Here is a 22,053-nt window from a genome sequence, read left to right on the forward strand (position 1 = left end):
ATCTTTCCAGAGCATCAGCAATTTTGCAAGTTTTCGAAACCTCCTTCTCAAAAATGACTAGAGCTGAATTTGAATTGCAGCTAGCTTTAAAATAAAAACCCGTCCCAAACTCAGGCGAATCAAACTGAGCATAGGATGAAAAATACATACCGTATATACTCGTGTATAAGCCGACCCGAATATAAGCCGAGGCACATAATTTTACCACAAAAACTGGGAAAACTGTCCATGTGCATGCCTCACTGTGCCCATGACTAGACGGACGTTTAACATGGGAGTCTATGGAAGGGGTGCCTGGCTTTGGGGGAAAAAAAAATAATAAAAAATCAGTGCTCCCCAGCCGTAGGTCCCCCAGACAACAAACTTTGCACACTATTAGAAGAGAAATTGAGCTACATGTGTGCCAAGTTCTGAGTCAAGGGGGCCTACGACCGGCCGGTACTGGGTCCCCAAAATCACTGGAGAAATTACCATTTAACATGGGAGTCTATGGAAGGGGTGCCCAGCTTTGAAAAATTGGTGCTCCCCGGCCATAGGTCCCCTGGACAACAAACTTTGCACACTTACAGAGAAAGAGTGGGGCTACGTGTGTGCCAAGTTTGGGGTCCAGGGGACCTAAGGCCGTCCGGTACTGGGTCCGCAAAATCTGGGAGATCAGGCGCAAAGAGGTGACTCGAGTATAAGCCGAGGGGGGCATTTTCAGCACAAAAAGAGCTGGAAAACTCGGCTTATACTTGAGTATATACGGTAAGTAGAGTTTATACAGGCAGAAACACATGCAGTATCATTTCTCTACATTTTTGTAAATCCACTCATTTCTACTTCCTAAGCCTTCCTATAGGTAAGTGAGGCTCAAGTTCTTTTTACAAGGAGTTGTGTAGTAAAATTTGAATGCCCTTCCCTATGCCATTTATGGGAGGGTATATGCCAAATATTGTCACAATCATAAAAGTTTAGGCAGATAATATGTGTAACAAAACAGTGGGTTGATATTTTATAGATTTGGATAAACATAGTACGTTAAAAAAAAAATTGTGAACACAGCTGCTGGACTAGAACAAAAACAGGAAGAGGGAGATCATGTATTAGAGGTAAATTAGATCACCGCTATCCAAGAGCCATACTAATTAATCAAGTTGTTTTTCAAAATCCATTGACATACTGTACATTCCCTAGAAAAATTATTCACACCCCTTGAAATGTTCCACATTTTGTCATGTTACAACCAAAAACATGAATGTATTTTATTGGGATTTTATGTGATAGACCAATACAAGGTGGCACATAATTGTGAAGTGGAAGGAAAATGATAAAATTATTTTCATTTTTTTTTTACAAATAAATATGTGAAAAGTATGGCGTGCATTTGTATTCAGCCCCTCCCCCAGTCAATACTTTGTAGAACCTTTCGCTGCAATTACAGCTGCAAGTCTTTTCGGGTATGTCTCTACCAGCTTTGCACATCCAGAGAGTGAAATTTCTGCCTATTCTTCTTTGCAAAATAGCTCAAGTTCTGTCAGATTAGATGGAGAGTGTCTGTGAACAGCAATTTTCAAGTCTTGCCACAGATTCTCAATTGGATTTAGGTCTGGGACATTCTAAGACATGAATATGCTTTGATCGAAACCATTCCATTGTAGCTCTGGCTGTATGCAATTGAACTGCTAGAAGGTAAACTTCCCTCCCAGTCTCAAGTCTTTTGCAGACTCTAACAGGTTTTCTTCTAAGATTACCCTGTATTTGGTTCCATCCATCTTCCCATCAACTCCGACCAGCTGTCAGGGCTAGGCTCAGCCCTTCCTTCTCAGAGCTCTGTGTTCAGCGGTCGATTAATTGCCAAAGACTCTTCCTCCTTCCACAGTGACTCACCTAGTCTTCATTTCCTGATCGTCAGCTAGAGCCGCTTGTTATATAAACTCCTTGGATCAGATCTTCTGTGCCTTTGCCTTGGTCAACATCTCCAGACTCTCTCTACTGTGTTTTCCTGTGAAAGACTTTTGCTTGGCCGACTTCCCTTCTGGTTCCTGATCCTGTTTTCTGCACTCGACTTCGCTGATCTCTGGACTTGTGTTTCTCTGGCTTGTCCTGGTTACCAAACTCTGACTATGTTTTGACTATGTTTGCTCTGTTTATAACATTTTGTTAAATAGTGTGATTTTTACTGCACTTCTGTCTCAGTCTGATTCATGGTTCCTGACACCAGCTTTCCTATCCCTGCTGAAGAAAAGCATCCCCACAACATGATGCTGCCACCACCATGTTTCACAGTATGGATTGCGTGTTCATGGTGATGTGCAGTGTTAGTTTTCCACCACACATAGTTTTTTGCTTTTAGGCCAATAAGTAGAATTTTGGTCTCATCTGACCAGAGCACCTTTTTCCACGTTTGCTGTGTCCTCCACATGGCTTCTTGCAAACTCCAAATGGGACGTCTTATGGCTTTCTTTCAACAATGGCTTTTATTGCCACTCTTCCATAAAAGGCCAGATTTGTAGAGTGCACAACTAATAGTTGTCCTGTGGACAGATTTCCCCAACTGAGAGATGGATCTCTGAAGTTCCTCCAGAGTTACAATGAGCCTCTTGGCTGCTTCTCTGATTATTGATCTCCTTGCCCAGCCTGTCAGTTTAGGTGGATGGCCATTTCTTGGTAGGTTTGCAGTTTATTTTAGAACGATGGATTGAACCGTGCTCGGTGAGATGTTCAAAGCATGGGATTTTTTTATAACCTACAAGTTGCTTTAAACTTCTCCACTTTATCCCTGACCTGTCTGGTGTGTTCCTTAGCCTTCATGATGCTGTTAGTTCACTAATGTTCTCTAACAAACCTCTGAGTGATTCACAGAATGACTGCATTTATACTGAGATTAAATTACATGCAGGTGGACTCTATTCACTAATTAGGCGACTTCTGAAGGCAATTGGTTCCACTCGATTTTAGTTAGGGACACCAGAGTAAATTAGAAAACCATTTAATTTTTCCTTCCACTTCACAATTTTGTGCCATTTTTTGTGTTGGCGTATCACATAAAATCGCAATAAAATACATTTAAAGTTTTTGGCTGTAACATAACAAAATGTGGAAAATTTCAAGGGGTATGAATACTTTTTTCAAGGCACTGCAAATGTGATGTGTTTCACTAAAACATGGCAAAAAAAGCCTAAAGTGGAGTAAAAACTATTGACAAATAGTAAACTGAAAAAAGACAAATGAAAAAAATATTTGAACAAGCTATAAGTAGAATGAAAAAACAATAAGGCATATACAGCTATTCTAATCTACATAAGAAGACCCCACATAGACTACACAGTTTAGATCCAGAGGCCTATGGCATATTGTTTTTTTTAGCCTCTTGGGTCCTTTCTCCTCTTCTCTTTATTTTTATATACTGCATGAAAGCGGGTCAATCTCAGGTGCTGCTTGGTGCATTATACATGATGATCTCTGAAACAGTTTGCTTATGTGTAGCTCATTCTCCAGGCTTCGATAGTCGAGAGCTGCACCGATCATTGTTTTCCTAATGGACCATATTGGTATTGAGGCTCCCTCACCTGGTTACCGTTTGTCTTTTTATTTGTTGTTATTGTTTATATCATGTAACAGGCCTATTTGTCTGTGGTATGTATGTTTTCACTTTCAAACTACTTTCAGTCGCTGGCCTTGGCATCTGTTCACTGTTTTGTAGGTTTACTTTTTAACTCAATAAAAATATTGTGAAAGTTTAGTATTTTATTGCCTTCTATAAACTAACAGTTGTTTTGTGGTTTCCACAGCAGATACAAATTGGCAGACACATTTTGGGCACTAACAAATGCTTCTACATGTGGTATACAGATATTACACCCAGTATTTTAACAAAGCCCACCCAAAATAGTAACAGCTACTTACTCTTGGCTTTAAAGTACGCTCTGCACCAAACACATAACCTTTAAAGTGCATGTCCAGCCAAACCATTTTGCTTATGTTTTGGATAGAACGAGAACGGTTAGAACCACTGAAGATTTTACAGACTGACTGCTTCGACCCGGAATCTAAGTCAGAGATGGTCACAGCGATCAGTGGCCCGGCCTGTTCTAAGGCCTCAGAAAAGTTAAGATTTACACTTAGCAAGGGATCGTGCTGGACCATGCTTAGAGCCACTGTGGTCAGTATCCACAAGGAATTGAATTAAAGGCGTTGTAAAGGCACAAGGTTTATCTTAATGCATTCTATAGCTTAAGATAAAAAGCCTTCTGTGTGTAGCAGCCTCCCCAGCACACCCTAATACTTACCTGAGGTCCTTCTCTGTCCACGAGTCCCTCGGCCATCTGGGAAATCTCCTTCTGATTGGTGCCATTGGCTCCTATATCTGTCAAAGTCAGTTAGCCAATCGGGAGAGAGAGAGGGGGCAGGGCTGAATGGCAGCTCCATTTCTGAATGGACAACACGGAGCTGAAGCTCGACTTGGGTATCCCCATAGCAATCTGCTTGCTGTGGGGGTACTCAAAAAGGAGAGAGTGGGCAGGAGCACAGAAGAAGGACCTGAAAAAATCCAGGCTGCCCTGTGCAAATCGACTGCACAGAGCAGGTACATATACAATGTTTGTTATTTAAATTTTCGATCACTTGAAATTGGTCACAAAGACATGAGTGACTGCAGTAGTGGCCCCAGACTAAAGGGTATGGCACTCTGCCTCAACCAACAAGTTGAGGGAGACATCAATAATGCAGTTCCTATGACTGTGGGATCACTGTATTCCAGATTACAGGTGTTGGTGCCTTCAGAGAATACCAAAAACACTCTCCTGTAGCAGCGAGACTGTCCCCTCTGTGTCTATGTACAAGATATGCTGTGACAGCATGGCAGTGTGGCAACTATGCCCAAAGAGCGGGGCAAGGATTCAGGTACTCACAAACCCAGGCAGCTAGTAACCATAAGAATGGGATGTCTGTATGTGACCCGGTTACTGTAGGCAGGCAGTAGGAGTAGGATTAAGCCCGATTTTTTACGTTTCACATTGTGCGTTGGAAGCAGAAGCAGTAGCGGGATGAGGTTTGTTTTATGCAGAATGGCAGGCAAGAGAGCCCAAAGCGTGTGCATGACACTCCACCCAGAGGATGGCATCAGTATGCAGCCCCTCAGCATTAACCCATATCATAGTAAACCAGCAGTAGAAAGCCAGTGGTGCAATTAGTGTGGTAGCTCTCATTGTTTCGATCGGCCAACTCAACAGAGTGAGTCTTCAGAGATAGAGCAAGCGCCAAGGTATTTCCATGGCTCTGGATCTGGAAGCATTCCAGGGCTAAATTGGATAGTAATGCAGTGTACAGAGCCCCTAGGTCACATTCCAAGAAAGCCCCACATGTCCAGTTAAACACTCCAAAGTCAGACTTCGGAAATGCAAATTTGGATAGCTGCTATGTAGAGTCCAGATCAAGCAGCAACGTAAAGAGGATTCTTGAATGAAGCCAATGAAAGAAAAATCCAAAACATAACACTGTAGAAAAACAGGCTAGCAAAGAGTGGTTAGACTTATATCAGCAGAGCTGGAAAAAAAAGGCATGCTGGGTAGAGGAGGGTTTATCCTGGGATGTAGATTTAAAGTGGATGTAAACCCACCACTCACCCAGTAAAAACGAATGACACAGTATTAATCTGTGCACATATACATGACTACTGTATGTACCCTGACCTTTCCTCTGTAACCCCCTTCACCTGTAGGAGCCCTGCAAAACTCTGGAATCAGTGGGCGGGTCTCTTTGTCGGAGCTCGATTGGGCGGAGTCATGTCACAAGACTCCCCGCCTACCTCTACACTCTCCTACTCTTTCTGCTGGCGTCCTGGGAGCTGACTGCACCATGAATATCCTCCTCAGTCATGCTAATCTTCTGCTGATCTCATGGATCCCGTCCTATGATGAGTAACATCCAGTCAAAACTCAAGAAAGACATCGCATGACTTCAGCATGCCCAATCATGCTGAGGTGTGAAGCAGCCAATCCTGGGAGAGATTGAGAAGAGCGGAGGAGGAATGGGAAGCTTGAATCGTAGACATGCTCTCTGCTCTCATGCTCGTGGTGCATGACATAAGAAATCAGATGTCCATGACAGCAGTGGGGGATTTGGGGACACAAACGTATCCGTGTGTCCTTTTTTAACTTAGAAAAAAAAAAAAAAAACACAAGAGGATTGCTCAGAGCTAAATAAACTCTTTGTGGCAAGACTGGGCACAGGTGACAACTTGACATCCTCTACTGTACCAGGAAGAAGTCTTCATTAAAAAAAAAAATCAGTTTTATATCCACTTTAAAAAAATATTGAAAATTAACTCTAAAATGATCATGTTAAAAGATTATAGTCAATTTAAAGAGGAGGTTCACCGCTAAAATCCTGTTTTTACCCTTAGTCTGATGCTCATTTAGTCTAGGGGAATCGGCTAGTTGTTTTAAAATCCGAGCATTACTTACCGTTGTAGAGGGCGATCTTCTCCGCCACTTCCGGGTATGGGCTGCGGGAATGGGCGTTCCTTCTTGATTGACAGTCTTCCAACAGGCTTCCGACGGTCGCATCCATCGCATCACGGTTTTCCGAAAGTAGCCGAGCGTCGGTGCGCAGGCGCAGTATAGAGCCGCACCGACGTTCGGCTTCTTTCGGCTACTCGTGACGCGATGGATGCGACTGTCGGAAGCCTTTCGGAAGACTGTCAATCAAGAAGGAACGCCCACTCCCGAAGACCCATACCCGGAAGTGGCGGAGAAGATCGCCCTCTACAACGGTAAGTAATGCTCGGATTTTAAAACAACTAGCCGATTCCCCTAGACTAAATGAGCATCAGACTAAGGGTAAAGGAGTAAAAAACAGAATTTATCGGTGAACTCCCGCTTTAAGTAAATGGGTTTACATAAACCATAAATAGGGGCATAAACTGTTCCTAGTGTTTATGGAAAATATTAGGGGTTAGGCTAAGGGTAAAGTCTGAACCTAATATTGACCATAAGCACCAGGCATGATTTATCTTGTCACAATAATGAATAGTATATTATGACAGCGATACTAGCAGCAAAAGTACTACCTAGTATGTTCAAAAAAGCATATTACAGCACTTTAATGAACTAGAGTTCATAAAAATATACAAGTTCTTATTACCGGTAAACACAGACCCCGATACTCTCCAAAAATAACGTTTACTAAAACGACAACCACAAGGAGGTACTTGTTAAAGTTGTGCAATAATATTTCCTTTCCAATAAAAAGATAAATGCACATAATCAGGCCACACAGAATCATACACAGAATCTTATAGACATCTGGTCATTTCAGGAAAATCTCCAATAAACCTGGCTGTGGAGAACTGTGCACTTAGGAAAGAATACCGCTTCTAATAAAAGAAAGTACAACTGCATGCAAGGTCCACCCCAATAACTGTTCTAACAAAGACAAAAACACACCTTGATCCATAAAAAATAGAAGGAAGAAAACATTTCTGCTGATCTTGACTGCTCACAAAAGGTGCTGTTGGCTGGTAACGTCCAGAAATTAAGTAGGTTAACTACATACGTTCACTCAGGAAAGCCCTAATGAAGGGGGAGCGTTTCCTGGCCCCCGAAATGTGATGGAGGTCTTTTAGTGCAAACCATAAAATGGTTCTTAAGGCTAGGCTTTTTTTTTTTTACCCTAATGCATTTCCTTCATTAAGAAAAAAAATGTCCCACTACTTGTATTACCCCCACTCATCTCCCTTTATACTTAAAGGAGTCCAATCTTGATCCAGTGATGTGCCTGTCTGCTGCAGCGCTGGTTTCTTATTCTCTCCTCACAGGCACAGAGAGAGCAGTGGTGGCCATCAGCTCCAGTGGAAGTCCAATGGAAAGGGAGCATGAATGTCGGGCTCGGGAGAAAACCCACGGATGTGCCACCATAGAAAGTGCACACAGAGAAAAGGCGGGGCCATGAGCATCAGTGGGGGACCCCAGTAGAGGAGGTTTCAGGCAGCTCTGTGCAATGCCATTGCACAGAACAGGTAAGTATACAATGTTTATTATTTTAATAAAACAGATACCCCTAACAATCACTTTAAATTAATTTGGATGAAAACATTTCAAACTTTTAAATGAAACTCCAATTCCATTCTAAAAAAAAACTAGCCTAAAACAATTGTACTGACAAAAAACAAACAAAAAAACAGGGGGTACCACTTTTTTAGTTACCAACCTGGAACTAAAGTAAAGTAAAGTTAGTGTGAAAATGATCTGAATGCTTGTTTCAGAGCAAATACTCAGAAAAATGACTGGATCAGCATGACAACCAGGAAACCAAAAAAAATAAAGTCCTTAAATGCTCTTTTTACCTCTAACCTATCCTTAAGAGGACCATAAATCCTGTGACTCCACCATGTTGTTCCTACTTTTTAGTAGCTTAATGCATTCTATGTATTAAGATAAAAAGCCTTCTGTGTGAAGCAATCCCGCTCAGCCCCCCTAAAACTTACCTGAGCCCCATCTATATCCAGCGATGTTGCGGAGTGCCTCGACTGTCCAGGACTCCCCTCCCTACTGGCTGAGACAGTAGCACGGCACCATTGGCTCCCGCTGCTGTCAAAGTCAGTGAGCCAATGAAAAGAGAGCGGGGGACGAGGAGAGCAGCGGGGGACGAGGAGAGAGCAGCGGGGGACGAGGAGAAAGCAGCGGGGGACGAGGAGAAAGCAGCGGGGGACGAGGAGAAAGCAGCGGGGGACGAGGAGAAAGCAGGATTGTGTGTGTGTTTTTTTTTTTGGGTTGAACTGGATGGACTTGTGTCTTTTTTCAACCCGATGAACCATGTAACTATGCAACTTCCACGCATTCACGGGGAAGCAGTCCTTGACGTCATTGGCTGCATTTAATGTAAAGATCTCCTAAACAGCGCACGTTTAGGAGAGATTTACAGTACCTATTTTAGGCTTACCTATAGGTATAAACTATGCCTTTAAGTTTACTTTCACTCTAAATGCTTTGTCTCAGCACTCTGTCACTTCTGCTGGACAGCTCTGACTCCTAAAGGAAGTTGAAAAACAATACTCTCACTAGCTGGATCAACAAGTAACAAAGGAAAATAAAAAAGAAAACTAAATCAGCCACCACAAATAGGAATTGGTAAGCTGCAATATATTCAACAATTGTTTTGGGGTTTAATAGCGCTTTAACTTGCACCCCAACAAATAACCCTCATACCAAACCTACCCATAAAGGCTGAACTCTAAGCAGATGTAAATGTCTATAACTATTATAAAGACCTAAAATGCACTTGACTAGGGTTGTACCGATACCAGTATCGGTACCGATACCGAGTATTAGCGGGAGTACTCGTACTCCCGCTAATACCCCCGATGCCAAAATAGAATACTTCCCCCACCCCCCCGCCGCCGCCGTCGTATATCGCAAAGCTGCCACGTTAATCACCGCGGCGCGGGGAACATTACAGTCAGCTTTCGTTTGAATAGCTGTTTTCCCCGCCGCACATAGACACTCCCCCTTGGACGGATCCGTCCAATCGTGAGCAAGGGGGAGTGTCTTTATACACAGCGCGGCAGGGAAAACAGCTATTCAAACGAAAGCTGACTGTAATGTTCCCCGCACAGTAATTAACGCGGCATCGGCATTCAGGTACGGGGGACATGGCTGCATGTGGGGGGACATGGCTGGATATGTGGGGGGACATGGCTGCGTATATGGGGGACATGGCTGGATATGTTTGGGGACATGGCTGCATTATGTGGGGGACATGGCTGCATTATGTGGGGGACATTGCTGAAATATGTGGGGGACATGGCTGGAATATGTGGGGGACATGGCTGCATTATGTGGGGGACATGGCTGCATTATGTGGGGGACATGGCTGCATTATGTGGGGGACATGGCTGCATTATGTGGGGGACATGGCTGCATTATGTGGGGGACATGGCTGCATTATGTGGGGGACATGGCTGCATTATGTGGGGGACATGGCTGCATTATGTGGGGGACATGGCTGTAATATGTGGGGGACATGGCTGTAATATGTGGGGGACATGGCTGTAATATATGTGGGGGACATGGCTGTAATATATGTGGGGGACATGGCTGTAATATATGTGGGGGACATGGCTGTAATATATGTGGGGGACATGGCTGTAATATGTGGGGGACATGGCTGTAATATATGTGGGGGACATGGCTGTAATATATGTGGGGGACATGGCTGTAATATATGTGGGGGACATGGCTGTAATATATGTGGGGGACATGGCTGTAATATATGTGGGGGACATGGCTGTAATATATGTGGGGGACATGGCTGCATTATGTGGGGGACATGGCTGCATTATGTGGGGGACATGGCTGGATATGTTTGGGGACATGGCTGCATTATGTGGGGGACATGGCTGCATTATGTGGGGGACATGGCTGGAATATGTGGGGGACATGGCTGGAATATGTGGGGGACATGGCTGGAATATGTGGGGGACATGGCTGGAATATGTGGGGGACATGGCTGGAATATGTGGGGGACATGGCTGGAATATGTGGGGGACATGGCTGCATTATGTGGGGGACATGGCTGCATTATGTGGGGGACATGGCTGCATTATGTGGGGGACATGGCTGCATTATGTGGGGGACATGGCTGCATTATGTGGGGGACATGGCTGTAATATGTGGGGGACATGGCTGTAATATATGTGGGGGACATGGCTGTAATATATGTGGGGGACATGGCTGTAATATATGTGGGGGACATGGCTGTAATATATGTGGGGGGCATGGCTGTAATATATGTGGGGGGCATGGCTGTAATATATGTGGGGGACATGGCTGTAATATGTGGGGGACATGGCTGTAATATATGTGGGGGACATGGCTGTAATATATGTGGGGGACATGGCTGTAATATATGTGGGGGACATGGCTGTAATATATGTGGGGGACATGGCTGCATTATGTGGGGGACATGGCTGCATTATGTGGGGGACATGGCTGTAATATGTGGGGAGACATGGCTGCATATGTGGGGAGACATGGCTGCATTTGGGGACACATTTAAAAAAAAGTATCGGTATTCGGTATCGGCGAGTACATAAAAAACAGTATCGGTACTTGTACTCAGTCCTAAAAAAAGTGGTATCGGGACAACCCTACACTTGACATCAACCTTCTGCAATACCGTGCATAGCAGCACAGGAAGGACCAGCACAGAATTAGGTAATGTAGCAGTGCCCATGGGCGGGCAGAGAATATGTAGACTGAAGGAAAGGACACAGTGTGCAGAGGAATAACTTCATTATACTGCTTTTCCCCTAGAGTCCAATTAGCAAGATGGGAACGTGTCAATGTCCTACTGTAGTCGCACACTTGGCCTATGCTGTTGGGCAATGGCAGCTGGATCACAAAAGTTTCTAAAGAAGATTACAAATCATATGCCAGGTAAACATTACCCATATGGGAATTTCAGCTGTGAATTGAGTTGTCTAACTGGAGTTTAACATTGAAATTAACCCTTGAGAACTAATCTAAGTTCCAAAGCTTAATTTTTCCCATAACCCCCTAAACCTTCATCTACACCTTAACACCAACTAATCCCTAACAAGCCTGGGCTTACTCTAGCAAGTATTGTAACTATAAGCATCAAAAGCTACCTCTTCTGCACTGAGATCTTGGTGCTGAACACGACCCACCTAATGTATAATGTATTGTTACTTTTCATAAAATTATATTAGGGCTTGCCTATGCATGTGGCTTGAACAGTTCTGCCAGTGCTCCATAAATACCTGTTACCTGCTTGGGACTAGGTTTGGAATGGATAGTTTGTGGGGCTTCTTTACAATTTATGCATGAATAAAAACTGTGGAATGCAATAAAAAATAAAAAAGTAGCCATGACAATTCTGGCACACTTTTCCTTGCATGGAAACCCGTCAAAACACAAACATGAGAGCTGCAAATAACAATACAAAAAATGTTCCAGGGCTGTTGCACTCATCCTACCTTCAATACATATAGCTAGATTCAGGTAGATGTGGGCATCTTTGAGGCGGCGTAGCGTATCGTATTTACGCTACGCCGCCGTAAGTCAGAGTGGCAAGTGCTGTATTCACAAAGCACTTGCCTCCTAAGTTACGGCGGCGTAGCGTGAATGGGCCGGCGTAAGCGCGCCCAATTCAAATGAGGATGAGGGGGGCGTGTTTTATGTAAATTACTTGTGACCCGACGTGATTGACGTTTTTTACGAACGGCGCATGCGCCGTCCGTGGACATATCCCAGTGTGCATTGCTCCAAAGTACGCCGCAAGGACGTATTGGTTTCGACGTGAACGTAAATTACGTCCAGCCCCATTCACGGACGACTTACGCAAACAACGTAAAATTTTCAAATTTCGACGCGGGAACGACGGCCATACTTAAAATTGACTAGGCCAGCTATTTGTTCGACTAACTTTACGCCGGAAAAGGCTGTACGTAAACTATGTGAAAAAATGCGCCGGGCGCACGTACGTTTCTGAATCAAGGTATCTAGTAATGTACATATTCTACGCCGAACTCAACGGAAGCGCCACCTAGCGGACAGCGTAAATATGCACCCTAAGATACGACGACGTAGGAGACTTACGCCGATCGTATCTTAGCCTAATTTAAGCGTATCTGGTTTCCAGAATACGCTTAAATTTAGGACGGCGTAGATTCAGAGTTACAACGGCGTATCTACTGATACGCCGGCGTAAAGCTATCTGAATCTAGCTAATAATGAGCTACTGACCCAGAAATGTGCACATGCTGGAAGTTCTGACTTGGCTGGTTGCACACTATTTCTGGGAGCAAGTTCACTAAATAGTGGAGTAAAAGAACAATGGAACCAGAGCTCACACCTTTAAAAATTCAAGTCAGTAAAGGCAGCCTTCATATTAATATTATGGTCTCCTTTAGGAATGTGACGACAGGGTTAAGATTAAACAGAAATATCAGCAGATGATTACACAACTAGCAATAATCTAATCATAGACCTGGGTACCTGCAGTTTCTGTCCTGCAATCTCAGTCGGTGGCTCAGGTTTGGGGGGGCAATGCAGGTCCCCATTATTCATCACATACTGGATAAGGTTGACAAGCATAGCACAGGAATCTGCACAGGTATGAATGTGGAGCACGTTGTTGGAGCAGCGCAGTTCAAAGAGAGGTTGAGTCTGAAGGCAAAAAATAAATAAAAAATCAATTTCTACAAATACTAAATGAGAGAAAGATCTTCACAAAAATAAAATTAAAGAGCAGATATCCTTTTAAAATATTAGCTTGTAAACACAGGGGCAAGCAGTAAACATCCAAATCCTGTTTATGCTCTACATCGGTTGAAACTGCCATGGAGGAGAGTGGACACAGCTCAGGGGTTGAGACTTCCAAGTAAATGAGCGATATGTATAAAATTACTATACAAACCAATACATGTCAACAAGAAGCATAGTATTGTCATGTGTTGACTTGTGTTCTGTGCTCATTACCAAATCCAGTATCTGCAAACACGTACACTGCTCTACCTGTCATCTGATAAATGGAGAAAGTGCAACGCCTTGGACAGAGAGTGGACAGGGCCAAAAAAGCACTCAATTCAAATAAGATCTTTGCCAAGGTGTCTGGAATTTAGTCTTATTAGCATACTATAAAACGTACAGTGCGTTGAAAAAGTATTCACACCCCTTGATATTTTCCACATTTTGTCCTATTACAACTGTAGCACTACCCCCGGAGGAGCTGCTGGATATTTGGGCGGCATGTTACCTCAAGGCTCCTCCGAATTCCTAGGGGTGAATGATGCGAATTGCATATAGTAGAAGTATAGGAATGTCCACGACAGGTGCTCTTTGCTGTCCTCTTTATTACCCAGCTGGGTAAAAACAGTAAACTTGTGGTGAGGAAAGTAAGGTTGAAGAAGAAAGGAGAATAACAGATTCAGGCGTGATAATGGGAAACAGTCCTGCTCCCGAGCGCAACACATCTCTGCACCACTTCCGCCGGAGTGGGTTTAGTGTACCCGGACAGGCCTCTCTCACTGACCTGGCAGCCGGAGTATCACTCGGACAATTGTAGGATAAAGTCTCTGCCACAGACCCTCCTTGGTGAACTTGAACTTGGGAGTAAGTCTCTGCCACAGGCCCCTCTCAAAGAGCCTCAGAAAGACACCTCTGCCACAGGTCCTCTCTGGATAAGTTACACCTGGATCTCCTTCAACTTGTCGCCCAGGTGCCGACTGACAGGTGATCAATCCCTCAGTGTGCGGCTACCTTGATCCCCTATGGTCTCGTCCAGGCCCTTTTGGACTGCCAGCCTCTCAATGGCGCTCCTCAGACCGACTCCCCACCGAACAGCAGTACAGCTTGGGATCTTCAGAAGTGGAAACCCAGTCACTCACTGGGTCCCCGTCACTGTTCAGATGCTCCGGGCCAACATGGTCCCGAAACCAGGAACACCGCGTGGCACGCACGCCCCTGTAGGCCATATCGCCGGGGGGGCGTGATATGGTCACCCTAAAGGTGGGTGCCACACTGGACAAAGAAGACCCAGAACCAATGGCGTCTGCCTCATAAATACCCCTCCCCAGCATGCACAGCAAGAACAAACCCTCCTGATTGGCTGCTGGAAAAGAGCACCCAAACCTTGACTCCACTGCTGCCACCTTCAGCACCGGGGCTGGAAGAACACCCCAGTACAAAAGAATAAGCCTACAGCACAGCCAAGCTGAGACAGAGACCCTGTTTTGCACTTAACAATCTGGATCAGAGTTTAAAGCGGGAGTTCACCCGAAAAAAAAATGTTAACAGTAGATTGGGCCTAATTACGGGAAGCAGAATCGGGTGTTTTGATTAAAATCAATGCAGTACTTACCTTTTTTGAGATAGATGTTCTCCCGCCGCTTCTGGGTATGGTCTTCAGGACTGGGCGTTCCTATTTGATTGACAGCCTTCCGATGGTTGCATACAGCGCGTCACGAGTTGCCGAACGTCGGTGCGGCGCTATATGGCGCCTGCGCACCGACGTTCGGCTACTTTCGGAAACTGGTGACGCGCTGTATGCGACGGTCGGAAGGCTGTCAATCAAATAGGAAGCCCAGTCCCGAAGCCCATACCCGGAAGCGGCGGGAGAACATCGATCTCAAAAAAGGTAAGTACTGCATTGATTTTAATCAAAACACCCGATTCTGCTTCCCGTAATTAGGCCCAATCTAATGTTAAAAATAGATTTTTTGGATGAACCTCCACTTTAACTACACTCTGATCTACCATTAAATTTAACTAGCACCGGTACCATAAAATTACACAGGCGCTACACAACCAAAAACAAACGTATTTTATGTAATAGACCAACACAAAGTAGCACATAATTGTGAAGTGGAAGGAAAATGATAAATGTTTTTTTTTACATTTTTTACAAATAAATATGTGACGTGCATTTGTATTCAGTCCCCTTGAGTCAATCATTTGTAGAACCTCCGTTCACTGCAATTACAGCTACAAGTATTTTGGATATGTCTCTACCTTCCCTGCGTAGCCTCTCTCTTCCACCCTTTCTGCCGCTCTGTGCTGCTTCTGGTTCCTGGGTCCTCTTTTCCCAGGTACTCTGCTATGCGTGTCGGGACTCTTCGAGGTAAGACCGCACTAGATTAAGATACCTCTCAACTCAACCATGTTTCACGGTGGTTATGGTGTGTTCAGGGTGATGTGCAGTGTTAGTTTTCTGCCACACATAACATTTTGCTTTTGTGTCAAAAAGTAAAATTTTGGTCTCATCTGACCAGAGCACCTTCTTCCACCTTTGCTGTGTCCCCCTTATGGCTTCTCGCAAACAGGACTTCATATGGCTTTCTTTCAACAATGGCTTTCTTCTTGCCACTCTTCCATAAAAGACAGATTTGTGGAGTGCACGACTAATAGTTGTCCTGTGGACAGATTCTCCCACCTGAGCTGTGGATCTCTGCAGCTCCTCCAGACTAACTATGGGCCTCTTGGCTTCATCTCTGATTAATGCTCTCCTTGCCCGTCCTGTCAGTTTTGTTGAATAGCCATGTCTTGGAAGGTTTAGTTTTGCCATATACTTTCCATTTTCGGATGATAGATTGAACAGTGCTCTGTGAGATGTTCAAAGCTTAGGATAGTTTTTTAGAACCTAACCCCGCTTTAAAACTTCCCCACAACTTTATCCCTGACCTGTCTGGTGTGTTCCTTGTTCCTTGGCCTCACTAACAAACCTCTGAGGGCTTCAAAGAAGAGCTGTATTTATACGGAGATTAAATTACACACAGGTGAACTTTATTTACTAATTAGGTGACTGCTGAAGGCAATTGATTCCACTGGATTTTAGTTAGGGGTATCAGAGTAAAGGAGACTGAATACAAATGCACGCCACACTTTTCAGATACTTGTAAAACATTTTGGGAACACCATTTATCATTGTGTATTGGTCTATTACATAAAATCCCAATAAAATACATTTATGTTTTTGGTTGTAACATGACAAAATGTGGAAAATTTCAAGGGGTATGAATACTTTTTCAAGGCACTGTATTTTCATGTTACAGTCTCAGTTATCAGACCCTTAAAGCGGAGGTTCACCCTAAAAACATGTACCATATTTATCGGCGTATAACACGCACAGGCGTATAACACACACCCTAACTTTCAGAGGGAAGTTTCAGGAAAAAAACGTTCTACACCCCCCTGCGTATAACACGCAGGCATAGTTTACCCTCTATTTTCAGGGTAAAAAAGTGAGTGTTGTACGCCAATAAATACTGTATTTACCATTCCATTCAGCAAACTGCCGACATGTACAGTATGCGTTTTTTTTTTTTCTTCGCTGTACATACCACCGTATAGCTATTTTCCCCCCGGCTTCTGGGTAGTGGATCCCGCGGGATCGGGCGTTCCTATTCAGAGACTAAGTGATTGACGTGAAGACAAAAGCTTCCCACCGGTGCATAATGCGCGTCACCAGTTTCCGAAAGAAGACGAACGTCGGTGCGCAGGAGTCGACTCGCAGTTCGGCTTCTTTCGGAAACTGGTTGCCTTGAAAAAGTATGCATTATGCGCCGGGAGGAAGCTTTTGTCATACGTCAATCACTTAGTCTCTGAATAGGAACGCCCACTCCCGTGAGATCCACTACCCGGAAGCCGGGGGGAAAATAGCTATACGGCGGTATGTACAGCAAAAAAAAAAATCAGCATACTGTACATGTCGGCAGTATGCTGGATGGAATGGTATATACATGTTTTTAGGGTGAACCTCCGCTTTAAACTAAAGTGCACAAACCTTTCATTTCTAAATATTTCTCAATAGCCACAAATATTATAAAATCCACTTTGTGTGCACTACATGCCTTAAAATGCAGACATTATTGTGTAAAATAACAGCAACATAATATCTGTGCTGTACATTGCCTGTGCAGAGAGCAGAGCTGTGGCGAGACCCAGGAGATCCACCCACTACAGGCTGCCTGCAGAAAACTACAGCGGGGGGGCGGAGACAAGACCAGTCACCCTGCACAAGGAGAGAGCAGCAGTGACCAGTCTTAATACAGGAAACTCTTGCACAGAAGCAAAGTACAAAAGCTGTTTCAAGCAGGACTATATAAAAAAATACAGCGAAAGGTACCAAGATTCATGATAAAATACGGTGCTTGTTTCTAGACAATATTTGCTTGGCCCAGACTTCTGCTTTACGTTTAGTTTACAAAATATACGTGAATTTGAGTAGATCTGCAGAGGTTTTCAGCTTAAAGAGAACCAGCCATAAATGGGCATTTGTAGGGATCTGTAGAGCTTTGCCTCTAAGGTATGTGTTTAATTATTAGGCTATATGCTCGTCCTTTAACAGCACAATTAATAGACTAGTGACAGTTTATAAAGGAATCTGCAAAGATTCATCTCCTGCCTAAGGTGAGGGATGATAATCCACATTCTGTCCAGGCTGCTGGATCAGTCAACAAAGAGTTTAGTTATTTTCATGTTATCCTGAAAGTAATGAGTTTAGGAAGCCCTACAGCCTAAAGCTGCATATACACACTTTTTTTTTTTCGTTGAGCGGGCTGAACAAAAAAATAAAAAATTAATAGATTCTCTCATCCACACAAGTGAGGTAAATGGAGAAATTCTCCCCACTAGGTTATTGTATTCTGACAGAGGAACTCTTTTGCTATCAGAATATACTAATCAGCCCTGCAGCCGTTGATCGAATTAAAGTTATCCAACTTTTCCCTGCTGAACCGGCCGAATTTCGATCCGTGTGTACTCACTGGGGCAGATTCAGGTACCGCTGCGCACTCCTTACGGAGGCGCAGTGTCCCGTTTTTGCCCTGCGCCCCCGCAAATTATTTGCGCTACGCTTCATTCACGAAGCAGTAGCCACGTAATTTGCGTGGGCGCTCCTCAAAAATGCCCGGCGTAAGGGCGCGTAATTTAAATGAACCCGTAGGGGGCGTGGATCATTTAAATTAGGCACGTTCCCCTCACCGAACGTAGTGCGCATGCTCCACATTGCGGCAAATGACGTCGCAAGGACGTCATTTGCTTCAAAGTGAACGTGAATGGCGTCCAGCGCCATTCACTTACGCAAACAACGTAAAATTTTAACTTTGCGACGCGGGAACGACGGGTATACGTAGCATTGGCTGCCCCTGCTATTAGCAGGAGCAGCCTTACGCGAAACCCGAAGTACGCAAACGTCGTAAACTGCGTACGCAGGGCTCGCGTAGGGTTGTGAATCGGCGTTGGTATGCAATTTGCATACTATACGCTGACCACAACGGGAACGTCCCCTAGCGGCCAACGTAAGAATGCAGCCTACGATATGACTGGCATAAAAGCCTTATGCTAGTCATATCTTAGGCTGCCGTCGGCGTAACGAGGTTCCTGAATCAGGAGCATTCGAAACGCCGGCGCAAGTAAGCAATTGCGCAACTATGGTTACGCAGACGCAATTGCTTCTTGAATCTGGGCCACTGTAACTTCTGCTCTGTCATGAAAAGAATACAAATAAAAATAAGTGATTCCTAAGAGGTAAGGCATGTGCTACTATAATGATTCAAAAGTGTATATGAAAATTATTATAAATGTTCATTAGTGACTGGATCTCTTTAAATAGGTTCAAATTTATATTGTGCAAATATGAGCAGTTTACAATTAGGCCTAGCACATAGGAGTAAAGAAAGCCAGTATGGATCTAATAATGGTGAACATCAAATATTAAAACAAAGACTTGTCAGTGATAATGGTGTTGCAAATGAATAGCAGCAGCTTGAATTATTGTGTATGTTACCCCAACATTTCATATTCCTGATATATGTCTTTTGTACCATGTAAATGTGTTAAAATGTATCCTGTTCTCTTTGCATTGCTTCTTTGTGTGAAATATCTGATGGTCCTGCTAGTCCCTTCTGCGTTCCTAATTCAAACTGACCACCCTAGGCATGATAGCACATCCATCCCAGCGTAGTCAGTTTTTTGGCTGTGCTGGGAGCACAGTGTGCCTGTTGACTAGGTAAAGGTGAATTTTACAATTTATGGAAAACTATGATTTGTAAAGATGCATAACAGCTCCTGGCCATAATATAGGTTATTCTTCTGTTCTCTGGATACATACCAGCTTGGAGGAGGAGTTCCCCTTCCATGTTGTGATGACCAACTCCAAGAGATCAACATCCAAGACACAGACAAAATCTGGTAAGACAAACAGAAACTTGATTAGGTCTTTAGTTAAATAATCATCTCCTTTAAAAAAGAAGCCAGTGTATAGTCTTCATGCCGATATTTAAATGGCTAACATCTGATGCCAAAGTACACATCAATGCATAACTGGGAACATGCTTGTGAACGTGCACAGCGTGTACATTCACAAGGGCTCTATAAGTATAGCTCCACTCTTATGCCGCGTACACATGGTCGTTTTTTGTAATGAAATAAAACAACATTTTAAAAAACGTCATTTAAAATGACCGTGTGTGGGCAAAACGTCGTTTTTTGTCTTCTGAAAAAAACCAAAAAAATATTCGAACATGCTTCAATTTTTTATGTCGTTTTTCAAAATGTCGTTTTTTGTGTAATTTAAAATGATCGTGTGTGGGCTAAAACGACATTTTTAAACCTGCGCATGCTCAGAAGCAAGTTATGACGCGAGCTTGAATGGAACAGAGTGCCGCTGTACGTGCTGAACGTAACCGCGCTTTGCTAGAGCATTTTGAAAAAACGATGGTGTGTATGCTACGTTGTTTTTTAAAATGAAGTTTAAAAAAACTTCGTTTTTTGTCATGAGAAAAAACAAGGTTTTTTTACAAGACAAAAAACTACCGTGTGTACGCGGCATTGCAGTGGACAAAGGGAAAGCCAAACACACTGAAATTTAGCCGCTAACCACAGTCAAGTTTCAATCAAGTAGCAATGGTTAGTGACGGTTCAGCGACATGAAAGTCGGAACGACTTTGCGAGGCAACTTGAGGCAACGTCAAGACGCCTCCAGGACAGGCAACTTTGCCAGTGGCCAATCAAACAATTATCAGCTCTGTGGGAGGGGTTTGCCTGAGAAAACGATTTTCTCTTCCTGTAAATTTGCTTCAGTTGAGACAGTGATTCGACTTTGGAGGCAACTTCCATTGAAATCAATGGGTACAAGTCGCCTAGAAGTAGTACAGGAACCTTTTCTGAAGTCGGGGCGGCTTCAGTAGTGTACATTAAGACGGCTCTCATTCACTTTAATGTAATTTCTCATGTCGGGTCCCAAGTCGCGGTAGTGTGAACGGGCACTTATGTAAAAAACAAAAAACAAACATGTACTATGAAAACACCACTCCCCCCCCCCCCCCCCCCCCCCCCCCCCCTCCTCAAAAAAAAAAAAACACATCCCCCTACTCAGTAGTGTAGTACTACACCGATAAGAAACCTTTTTCTATAAAAACGGAGATACCACAGTAGTACCTTTATCAGAATGTGATCACCAATGGCTCTGAAGGTGCCAAAAATTGGTGCTCACCATTCATTTCCAACATGCACAGGCTTGGCGCTAGGTGTAAAAGGCTTGTATTGAACTAGATAGTTGTAGCCTGCAGTTTAGGGTTGCAGATGATGCAGCTCTAGGTATTTTCACCAGTTTGTGTACTAAAATCTGACAATCACGACTACTTAAAGGGACCCTGGAAAGAACAGGAATGCTGATGGTTAGCAATGCCTGACAGTTCCAATTTTGTTCTTGTATTCTTTTCTGCAGTTTACATGAATCAGACCCACTGTCTATGAAATTCTTAGCAGATGTCTATACCATTTTCCAGATGAGCAGAACAGGTTTTTGCACTTAAACATGCAATATGCAAATCAGAATTTCTGAAACCTCTTCTTTTCCAAGTAATAAGTATTATAGGTAGTAAGAAGTCACTTCTATTCCATAGTTACAGTAAAACCTTGGATTGCGAGCATAATTCGTTCCAGAAACATGCTTGAAATCCAAAGCACTTGTATTTTAAAGCAAGTTTCCCCATAAGAAATAATGGAAACTCAGATGATTTGTTCCACAACTATTTATTCATAGGTCCTTCAGTTTATAATCCATATAAAAAGATTATAGTAACGTGACCAGGTTGTGTAACCATAAAATGTCCATCCACAAATGGCAGCCTCCACAAGGAGATTAGAAGCAAAATCCAGCAGGAGCTACAGAGTATAAGGCGCCATGTACACAGGCGCTTTTACAACTACTCCTAAATGATTAAACTTGACAGATAGTAACCCACGTTTAAAACATCCGTTTTGCCGCGTTTAGCGGCCTTTGTGTTTCAATAAAATTGTATTTATTTTTTTATTAAATGACCAAAAAAAGAAAAACGCCTATAAAAACAGAACGCTGCTAAACGTGGGTTACCGCGTTTACCCACGTTTAGCATCTGCAACTGCTTAAAAACGGCAATAAACGAGACTGTGTACATGGTCACATAGGATAACATTGAATGAAAAAAGCGTCCAACTGCCTCGGAACGTATGTTTAGCAGTGTCCCGTGTACATGGGGCCAAAAAGAGAAGAGAGGCGCCTCTAAGTGTA

General features: G+C 43.6%; 1 protein-coding gene across 2 annotated transcripts in view; it reads right to left on the reverse strand.

The window, feature by feature from the left end:
* The window catches only part of ATG2A (autophagy related 2A), a 168,824-nt gene that overhangs the window by 52,395 nt on the left and 94,376 nt on the right, over positions 1–22,053 (reverse strand). For both annotated transcript variants that reach the window (XR_005744186.1, XM_040328557.1), the window contains exons 27-28: positions 19,612–19,688; positions 12,999–13,169 (exon numbers count right to left, since the gene is read on the reverse strand). Coding sequence is in view for 1 of the 2 variants with exons in the window: in XM_040328557.1 (XP_040184491.1) it covers positions 12,999–13,169; positions 19,612–19,688 (248 nt within the window). In the remaining variant the exon portion in view is untranslated. The remainder of the gene's footprint in view (positions 1–12,998; positions 13,170–19,611; positions 19,689–22,053) is intronic.

Source organism: Rana temporaria, chromosome 11 (genome assembly GCF_905171775.1).
Source record: "Rana temporaria chromosome 11, aRanTem1.1, whole genome shotgun sequence".
NCBI classification, from domain to species: domain Eukaryota; kingdom Metazoa; phylum Chordata; class Amphibia; order Anura; family Ranidae; genus Rana; species Rana temporaria.